General features: G+C 27.3%; 1 protein-coding gene across 1 annotated transcript in view; it reads right to left on the reverse strand.

Annotated features, from left to right (window-relative positions):
• Nucleotides 1–8,926, reverse strand: part of LOC114577443 (uncharacterized) — a 35,105-nt gene extending 26,179 nt beyond the window's left edge. The window contains exons 1-5 of the mRNA XM_028666391.2: nt 8,565–8,926; nt 8,169–8,333; nt 7,775–7,857; nt 7,085–7,121; nt 6,897–6,969 (exon numbers count right to left, since the gene is read on the reverse strand). Coding sequence (XP_028522192.1) covers nt 6,897–6,969; nt 7,085–7,121; nt 7,775–7,857; nt 8,169–8,182 — 207 coding nt within the window. The 5' untranslated portion in view covers nt 8,183–8,333; nt 8,565–8,926. The remainder of the gene's footprint in view (nt 1–6,896; nt 6,970–7,084; nt 7,122–7,774; nt 7,858–8,168; nt 8,334–8,564) is intronic.
• Between the last annotated feature and the right edge of the window lie 2,796 nt (nt 8,927–11,722).

Here is an 11,722-nt window from a genome sequence, read left to right on the forward strand (position 1 = left end):
CGCCTTGGGACCCTCGGCTCGGGAGGCGATACGTCAACGTCATAACGTTGGGGCCATAAATCCGGCTCGCACGCGGCCGAACCTCGCATACGAGAGACCACACGCGGGCCACAACCGTCCATATAATCCGTCCGCGTGTCCCCGCCCGGCCCGACTCCAACTTAGTTTGCACGCTGACTTTGTTAGATACCGGCCGCGTCCATCCATCACGCGCGTCCACCATCCGGCCAAGTATACGTACACGGAAGCTTGGATACGTGGGAATGTTTCCAATGATACGCGTTTCGACGTTGCCGATGTTGCGCGAGTTTTCTTCCTTTCTCTTTCTCTCCAATTTTTCTTATCTCTATCCGTCTCCGCTCCCTCCTACCGTTCATAGATGAATAATTTATAGTTTGCAAATTTATCTTCCGAATCGAAATAAATAACGGGATAATTGTCCATCGATGAAAACTATTTTTATTGGATAGTCCTTACCGCGAGTCGAGGGGATCATTCCAAAAAGAAAAATCCCTAGGAACGAGGGGTTTCATAAAAAAATATACAATCCCTAGGGAGCCTCGCGAGGAGAGAAAGTGTCCATTAACTTGGCCGCCCTTTTAACGCATCGTTCGCCAATCTTCCTTCGGTCGTCGACGCGTGACGGGCCCCCTCCCCTCTCGCCCCTCTGTCCATTTCGCGACGCGATTTATTCTCGTGTCGCCGCATCCCCTCCTCTGTGGAAAATCGTTATGTATATATTTCATCAAGGAAGACAGGACGGGATTGCGGAAACGGGGCGCAAGTGGGCGCGCAAGAAGCTCGGTCAAAGGGCGGAAATGGCGGCCACGGGGTGTATAAATCGAATCGCGCACGCCCTTTAAATTCCCCGCGTCCCACCGGACTCTATCGGATGCGGTGGAGTACGAGCGCAGCCGGAAAGTGGCAATAATTTCGAAGGAGAATCAAGATGGCGCCCCCTTCGATTTTAAGGAAGGGGAGGGGTTTGATTCGGGGAATCGTTTCCATTCTCCGTGTTTTGGGATCGAAAAGTACAGGATGAAGTGAAATATTGTAAGGCAAAGTACAAAGTATAGAGTATTTCGGACGATCACTATAATTTTGAACGAAACTATATAGAATACAATAGTAATAAATTATAGGAATTTGTCGACGAGAATTTTCAATGTAATTTCACAATTTTTTTTTGCAAATATAAACTGGATGAAACATCTTCGTGTTACGATCGATCCCAAAAAGCAAAGAAAGATATGAAATCGTGCTGACAAGTTTGATTACTCTACCTGTTAAAATGGGCTCGCGAAATTTCATTAAAAAATTCAGGAAGCGGTAAAAAAGGGGGAAAAAAGGGAAAACTGTTGGAATAATTTCGCCAGCCACTGTATCTATTATATCCTTTGGATAGGAGACAAGCAGAAACTGGATACGACGTATGCTAGTTTCGAGATCGGGGCGCAAACTCTCCCGAGGGGAAAGCCGAGGATATTGAATATCAGATCGCGTGTCCCCGGCGTGTTTATTCGCGCGGCGGCGAACGCGCGGCACAGGAAACAAAATCCTGTGTGCCCGAAGGGTGGTACACGATTGCGCGAGATCTTTTGTCGTGGGTGATTGAAAATAGGTGTAGGCGAAGTCGACGCCTGTTTTTCGCCACCCTCTTCGACGCGCGGGGACCACCCTTGCTCCTCGTTGCCTCTCCTATTCGTGATATATATATACAGTCGTTCGATATGGACGAGTGTCAAGATTAATATGAAAGTTGTTTAGAATTCGTTATTTCGAAATAACGTGAATTTTTGATCAGATTTCGGAAGATTATGTCGTAAATGAGTGTAATGATAGTGAATATAAATGCGTTTATGGTTTAATTTTATTTTTATTTTTTGAAAATTCTTTTTTCAAATTCTTTTTTCGTATTGATTTCATTTGAATATTTAGATTGGTTGATAACTTGATGCGACTACTAGCGCCACGCGACCATTAACTAGTGATACCCAATATTTATTTTATTTTAAAAATATTTAAACATTTAATATCCAGAATTGATCTTTCAAAATTGTTCTTGAATATATTATATTATATTGAATATTTTTGTATATAAATATTTATGGTCTATTTAATATCCAGAATTGATCTTTCAAAATTATTCTTGAACATATTATATGATTTAATTTTATCTCTATGTCTCGTTTCATTTAAAAATTTAAATTAGTTGTAATAACTTGATATTTTGATGTGACTACTAGCGCCACGCGACCATTAACTAGTGATACCCAATATTTCTTTTTACTTTTTATTTTAAAAATATTTAAACGCATTTAATATTCAGAATTGATCTTTCAAAATTATTCTTGAACATATTATATGATTTAATTTTATCTCTATGTCTCGTTTCATTTAAAAATTTAAATTAGTTGTAATAACTTGATACTGTGATGCGACTACTAGCGCCACGCGACCATTAACTAGTGATACCCAATATTTCTTTTTACTTTTTATTTTAAAAATATTTAAACGCATTTAATATCCAAAATTGATATCCAAATCTTTCAAAATTTTTGAACGTATCATATAATTTAATTTTATCTCTATGTCTCGTTTCATTTGAATATTTAAATTAATTGTAATAACTTGATACTGTGATGCGACTACTAGCGCCACGCGACCATTAACTAGTGATACCCAATATTTCTTTTTACTTTTTATTTTAAAAATATTTAAACGCATTTAATATCCAGAATTGATATCCAGATCTTTCAAAATTGTTCTTGAACATATCATATTACATTAAATATTTTTATATATAAATGTATTTATTGTCTATTCTATTTTTATTTTTTAAAAATTCTTTTTTTCATTGGAATATTTAGATTATTTAGCTGTAACTTGATTACTAACGCCACGTGACCATTAACTATCAATATAATACTTATATATTTATTTCTTTTTACTTTAAAAATATTTAAGTCATTACGTTTTTGTACAAACGCATTTAATATTCAGAATTGATCTTTCAAAATTGTTCTTGAATTATATTGAATTATATTGAATATTTATTATTTAATTTTATTTCCATGTTTTCATTTGAATATTTAGATTAGTTGTAACTTGATACTTTGATGCGACTACTAGCGCCACGCGACCATTAACTAGTGATACTCAATATAATGCATATGTATTTCTTTTCATTTTTCAAATATTTGAGTCATTATGTTTTTCTACAAACATCCATTTAACATTCAGAATCTTTCAAAATTTCTTGAACATATCATCAACTTCGAAATGATATTTAAAAATCTAATGATGATAACGCGAAAACATACAATTATTTCTAACGAAACTAAATAAGAATAATACTACTTTATCAAACATGTAATTATATATTACATCAAGCTTCAACTATCTATCAACAAATAATACTTGAAAAATTTAGAATCATTTTCTAGAAACAACTTAATAAAAAAAACATTTCCACATCCCAATCACAGTTGACAACCACCAATCCACTCCAATATATATATATATATATACATATCCAATTCTCCTCCGTGAAATTCACCTAATACCGAGAAATAGATATCCACCAATACAGAATCCACCCCTCGAACGGAGTCGCCGCTCTGGAAATCGGCCCCTTTTCCAGACCCACAGGCACACCGAAGATCCAGAAGGTCTCTGGTGTACGGTCAGGAGATCGTAGGTAGCTTTACAACGCGTTGTGCAGCTTGGGCTACACAGTGAGACAAATGGCGGCGGTTATCTCGCGAGAGAGCCTCGAAGGGAAAGATAAAGAGAAATATAATACGTAGAAAGAGAGGGAGAGAAGGCATGGAATCGGTGGAAGCACGGGGGGTTGGAGAGGGTAAGAAAGATGGGATGAAAACATCGATTGCAGGGGCTTGTAACACCGCGGTACGAACAGAGGGATCAGGCGGCGCGATAAACCAAGCGGCCTGGAAAATGCCGGATCAAGGCCGCGATGTTTCAGCAAAAACTGTCTGGAATCGGTACAGTCGTGGCTCAAGAAGAACCTGGATAAAGAGGGAGAGAGAGAGGGCGGAGGAGGAAGAAAGGGGATGAAAGAGAGAGAGACGCTTCTTATTACCTCCTCACTGCCCCCTGCTTGATCGTGGATCGAAGTAAAACGAGCGCAAGGGTAGAAACCGATTTTGAGATAGGTTGATACGAGACGAGGGCGAGACAGATAAGTGAAAATAATGGAAAAAGTTTATATGAACTTAAATTATGTGTGTATATGTTATGGGTTAGGTTAGGTTAGGTGAGAGGTATGAAAGAAAGTAATTATTTTGGTAACGAGCAGTGTCATGAAAGTATAAAATATTGAAGAATTTTATTTGATTATGTTATTTTACTTTCGTTTTCGAGTCAATTATTTATAAAGAGATTTAAAATATCTGATTTAAAATCCAGTATATAATCTAATTCTGTAAAAACTTCATCTTACATATGAAGCAAATAAAGAAAAAGAATTCATTAAAAACGTACAGAATATCTATTGCCAATATTGAAATACTTTGCGAAAGGATTTACTAAAATTTTCAACAAACTCAAACAATATACGAAAGATATAATAAATAATAGAGAATATGAGGAGATCAATTTGAATATCTCTCTAAAGAACAAATTTTTTATAACTGGATAATAAAATCAAATAAGACATGTATTTATAATATTTTTTTTATTGATTTTATGTGCAAAATGTATCTTCTGAAACGATTTGCATACATTATGAAACACTTTGTATATATATTCGTTGTATATATATCGTTTACTCTTGTGGGTTTTGCTTTCCTATTCCTTCTATATTCGCGAATCCCGATGGATTTATGAGAAAAGTAATGCGAATTAAACTGACGTTTGTTCCATCCCCTTCTACGTGTACGAGGTAAATGGAAAGAGCTCACAAGATCGAAATGCAATGACACGGTGACACAAGTACTCTAGGGGATGAGTCTATAGCGATGAAAATTTATTGAAAAATGGAACGAACGTGAAATTTATGCTACGTTATTGTACATGTATAATGAAAAATGATTTTGCAGTATTCACATCGATGTTATAAATTATAAAAATTTATCTGTAATGTACGGTAAAAACTATTTTAATTTTAATTTCTCTTTCCTTACAATTATTACAATTTAAATTACGTAGAATAACTTGGAATTTTAAAAATTGAATTTGGACATCTATGAAAGAATGGGTGAAACATCCAAATGAAAGCGCAATAAAGATTTTCATTTTTACCTTGCATTAGCAATTTACCGATCATTGATAAGTTGTTCCAAGAAAATTAGAAATAAGATAAAGAATGTTTGCAGTAATAACTTATCGACCGTAGATAAATTATTCTATTAATATCATTAACAAACCAACATTAGCCTTATCTTAGATTAATAATTTATCGACACTAATTATTTTCGACAAAAATTAAAAATAAAATAAATTCATTATTTAATATTCGTTTCTTATTTCTATATTTTATTATTCACAAGAAATGCAAAGTGTATCTAGTAGCTTGTGCAAAATTGTAATCTGAAATACCAATCGCGTAAGGAATTAGAACGAGATGCCCTCTATGATTTAGAACGATATGTATGATATGTATCGAAATAAATCATAGAAATTAGTAAATAAAAAATATCTTTCTTATTATATTCGAGCAAGAGCCTACGCTAGGAATTCCTCGACACTCGAGTTTGGCACACTATTTGCACATTCTATATACGTAAATACTTTTTGCTTGAAATCGATGATGATTAATAACCATTGCATAAATTGTAATAAAAAATTATATGCTAACTTTAATTATAAATATTCGTTATGAAAAGAATTGGTTTATTTTTTAAAGAAGTGAAGTAATAAGATAAATATTTAAATTTTAGTATCATTGTTATAATTTGATAAAAAAAAATAAAAATATTATTTAATATTTCTAAATTAATGATAATTTAATTCCATAAGCACACATACAAACACACTATGTGGAAAATATCACGCATTAACATCGTCAATTGTTCAAAAATTTTTATGATCATTGTGTAACATTGTCTCTAATCTAACCAAGTAGCATATGGATACATGAGTGAGATTCTCACAATGAATATAGAAAGGAAAAAACATGAAAATACTAAGAGAAATAGATAAATATATATCTAATAGATTAAGGAATTGATTTTATATAATCTCATGTTCCAAAATTCTAATGATTGTATTTTACTTTTTATCGATATAGTAAATCGTTTGAATATTATTATTTTATAAAAAAATTGTGAATTAAAAGGAAATATCTATTATACAAAATATCTATATACAAATAAATAATTGAATATTAATGAAAATATTCTTAGGAGATTTTTTCATCAAAACATTATTTTCGAGAATTTGTAAATTTTGATTACAAAATCTGCCTGTCTTTTTGCATATTTAATATATTATTTATTATATTCGTGAATAGTAACATTGAGAAAAATAAAATTATTATTTATTTTAATTTGAAAATCAAAAGTAAATTATTTAAGTAAAAATGAAATTAAAATTGATTTATTATGCTATGACATTATTTATTATTTATTTATTCGAATATTTTAAATATTTAATTTATATATTTATTTTTATATTAAATATATTTTAAATTATTTCTTCATTAAAGAACTATTAAAGAACTTCAAATAGTTAATTTAGAAAATTACTATCATTAAAAAATGCAAGATACAAGAAATTTAAATTAATAAATAAAATACGATAAAATATTACTATTCACAAGTATAATAAATATCCGTGGTCTCTGGATTCATGTAAAAATTTATAATCAGACATCTATGTCTTTTCGTCCTACGACATAGATGATTAGAAAAACAAAAATACATGAAACTTACCATTAGATGCAAAGAATCTGCATTGCTATCGATGCTAACCCATGGGAAGTCATCAAGTAGGAGAAAATGAAATCTGTATCAAAAATAATCATGATTTAAAACAAGATATATATAATGATTATTTAAAAAAAAATTAAAATAAGAAAGATAAAGATCTAAATCAATGGAAAATATGTAAAGATAATTACCTCTTCGCATGATGGATGATTGCCTTATGCACTGATTCTAATATATATCCAAAATGAATATTTAAAAAAAAATTAAATAAAAGACTAATGATGTTTAAATTACAATCAATGAACAAACACTGATTCTAAACACTGAATTCACGAGTAATTTTTATAATTAAAATAATTAGAATAAGTGTGTTCTAAAAAATACTAAAAATACTTTCGAAATAAACACTGACTCTATCGATCGCATTGCACGCGATCACAATTTTCTGAAAAGAATTGTATTAGCAAAAAAAAAAAAAAAAGAGTTAATTAAAAAAAGAAGCAAAAAATTTCTTCAATTCTACTTCTTCAATTTTACTTCTTTTTTTTTTTATCAAGCATTTGTTAAAGAAATTATTTTTATATCTCTGAAGCTATGAATTCAATGATAAAAAAATAAATAAAAAAATTTATTTGAAATAAAAAAGAATAATTTAAAATATTCGAAAATGTATTATTCATTAAAAATGTAATTTGTTTAATATTTTCTACTTTTATCTAATATTCTTAATAATTCATGTATTAATGTATATATTATGAATTACTTATCAAATATATATATCATTACATTAAAAAGAAAATATAAATATATGTATTTTTATATCGTTATGATAAAAAGAAAATAAAAATGTGTATATTTTGATATGAAAAATCAAATATTACCATTTATCTGATTAGTTATTATTGAACGATTATTATAGCATCCATGTTGAAATTTTTTTCTCGTCTTATAATAAATTAATAATCTGTACAAAAAAAAATAATAAAATTTTTAAAATAAATATATAAAATGTTTGAAATTAGAATGTAATTATATTAAAATAAGGCAATAACCAAGCTCAAATTTTATTTTAAAAGTTGATAATATCTATTTCACGAATAATTTTAACAATATAATAAAAAAAATTGAATAAATTATTCCTCAAAGAATTGTTAATTATAATAATATATAATAAATAATATTATAAATTATTGAATAAATTAAATAATAATATATTAAAAAAAAAGTAAAATAATTAGAAAATAATAAAATGAAATTACGCAATAAATTAATCACCTGAAGCGAAGCATCCAAACGATACGACTTTCGATGGAAGAATGATATCTCGCACTATGTTTCGATTGTCGAATTGAATCAGAGACAACATATGCTTGAAGTTTGGCTACAAATCGATCGAGCGTCGTACAATCGTGAATCAATTTTCCGAAAACAAAATACTTTCTGCTTTGAACATAATATCAAAATAAAAACAATATATTCTACTTACTAAACAAACAGAATTATAAAAAATATTTTCAACTTTGATTGCAGATAGATACATTTAATATATGAGAATATATAAATTGATTACAATTTCTTCTAATTATTTTTATTTTTCTATTATTTCTCTATGAAAAAGAAAAAGAAAGTTATAATAATTACTGTCTTTTGTTAAAATAAATCAAATCTTACCATATTTACACAAAAGTTGTGACGCATAACCTATTACACTTTTGAAATCATTCCATTAATTATTCATTATTTAATTAAACGATAATCTGCATAAATATTAAAAATTAAAATTATAAAGTAAATTTTATATTAAATAGAATTAAAATAAAACAATAATTAAATTCAAATCCGATTTCAGACGTTTATATTAAGGTTTGCTGATAATGAGAGAAAATCAATTCAATTTTGATGTAACAATACTTGATAAATGATTTAACACACACATATTAATTAAAAAAAATACTAATAATCTACAAATTAAATCACAATATTAAATTTATTTATATCACAAATTTATATATATTTGAATCGATGTAATATATTTTCTCTCTACGATTTTTAACAAAAGACTAACGTCATACACACTGATTCGTCTAAATACTGAAAGTTCCTGATTGGCTGAAGCAATATGATTTCTTATTCACTTTAATTGCGCGAAAATATGAAATATAATTCAATTAATAATAATAATGAATAATTAATAATAAAGTTTAAAAATAAGAAATTCATCATAAAAATTAAATACAGTAGTGAAATTTAAAATGTAGGAAAGAGTTAAAAATTAAAATTATATAAAAGTGAATAAAAATTAAAATATAAAAATTATTATATACTGAAATAATATAATTTTTTAAATTCTTTAATAAAAATTAAAACTTTTATTTCATATCGTAATTATTTTCAATTATTGGCTATTTTATTATAATTTGTAATTATAATTATTCTCGATTATTGATCACTATTCCTTTAATCACTTTAATCATTTTATTTTATAGTTATAAAGTATCCCATACCATATAAATAATCTATATTATAAATAATCTACAATTCTTTTTCAAAATAATATTTAGAATATCTTTATGCATTTATAATTCAAAAATTAATAATAAGTTAATATCAGAAATGTAAATTTAATTTTAATTTATAAAAACATCAATTATTATATTTATTATTATCGTAACAAATTGTTAAAAAACATGATAAAATATTATAAATAGTAAAAAATTTTTTATCGTAATAAGTTATTGACGTTATAAATTAATAATAAAAGTTAAAAAATTGCTAAATTATTCCTCATTGTATTCGAAAAATCAGATTTCGTGCAATCGGTAAAGAACGTACGTGTTCGTCAAACTTCGTAACAATGGCAGCGATTTCCTAAACATACGAGGAAGGACGCGATAGAGCGATCATTTCTTAACGAACTTGCGTGTCGAGAGGATCGACGATATTTTAATTATATTTTTAATTAATTTTTAATAAATTTTTAATATTGAAAATATTTTTTAATCATTTATTGTTATAAAATTTATTTAATATTATTGTTATATATTATATATCTATTATTTGTATATTTTATTTTTTAATTAATTATTTATTCATTGCTTTATTTATTTAATCATTTACACTTTCATTTATTTAAACGTTTATTTCATAATGTATTTTTTAATTACATATATGAGATTAATTATTAGCAATAAATTGCGGCGAATGTAAAAGATTTTTGTAAAGATTATTGTAAATATTATTGTACATTAATGTAGATAATTATTTTATTTCAGATTTTTTTCAGATTTGTTTAATTTTTATATATTTTTTTTCTTTCAGTGATTTATGTTATTTTATATTCTCTGTTTTATATTTTATAATTTGTTTAAATTAATTATTAATTTCAATGCTTTGTTTTTATTATTTAGATGGGTTTCGATGAATAGTCATCTCCTCATTGGTGAGACCCGGTAATTGGCATCGTTTTTCGAAATTCATTTTTTCAAAAAGAAATTTTCTAAATTTATCAGAAACATTTCGAAATATTTTAAATTCACGAATATTATATATATCGAAAAATGATGGCAAGCTAAGAACTACGCACATTTGCATTTCAGTCTTAAACATTACATTTATTTAATTAAATATTTTACTTAATTATTAAATTACAAACTGAATTGCAGGTATCGTTAAATAGTGTAAAGAATATTCCCTCCAACTTAAAGCGGAAAATAAAAAGATTCTTTTAATTTCAAAAAATCTTCATGTTAAATTAATTTTCATATTTAATTCTTATTATATTTTTATAAATGGACATAAATGGACTTTCAAAAGGAAAAACTATAATTAATATTATATTATATAATGTTTTAATTTTCGCGCAGTTAACTAAATAGATTCTCATCATTTTAGCCAATCAGAAAGCTTGAAACGTTTCAGCCAATAATAAACCTGTAATGCAGGTGTCATATTTCTGCCGAAAATTATCAAATCGTATTGGTGCAAATGATTTCAACTATGCAGTAAGTATTAATAAAAATATTTAGTATTAATTCTATCTATTGTTATTTTATTATGGAATTTATAAATTTATAAATATATTAAACATTGTGACACAAAATTAATTAATCTTTCGAATTCTTTTTGTTTTTTTCTTCAATCGATTATTTGATTATTGAGGTTACCAGTATTATTTATATTGCAATATTATATACTGCATTATAAATTTTTAAGTCAAGATTTCAAATTATTATTGTTTTATTTCAATGTAATTTTAAATACAAATTTATTTATTTTTCTATTTTGATTTTTATTTGTGCAGATTATATTTCGATTATAATGGGACATCGAAGAAATAATGCTGTATAGCATGTACATATGATGATTTATAGCTGATAATTTTTCTATATATTATTTCTTTTTATAAAAATATAAACATATTTGGAATAGATTTCTTTTTCTTTGTATTGAAAAATGGATGTATAGTAATTCGTCGTAATAAATTTTATTTCGTCAAATTATTTCAGTAATATATATATATATATATATATATATATATATATATATTTTTTTCTTTTGTTTTTTTTGTTTATATTTAAAACTATAAACATTTTTTATTATAATACTTTTTCAAGAAATTGGAATTCATTCGTAACGTATTCGATGAGTTTCGATTTGTTGTCGAACTATTGAACGTGTTCCCTTGTATTTCAATATTGAGTTGCGAGGTATCAGTATCGTATCGATAATTGTAATGCTTAGACGCATTATGTTTCTGGAAAGTATGATCTATCTGTTAAGTATTTATTTTCATAATTGTTCTTTATTGTTCATATATTAATGTATATTAT

Source organism: Apis cerana, linkage group LG11 (genome assembly GCF_029169275.1).
Source record: "Apis cerana isolate GH-2021 linkage group LG11, AcerK_1.0, whole genome shotgun sequence".
Taxonomy (NCBI): domain Eukaryota; kingdom Metazoa; phylum Arthropoda; class Insecta; order Hymenoptera; family Apidae; genus Apis; species Apis cerana.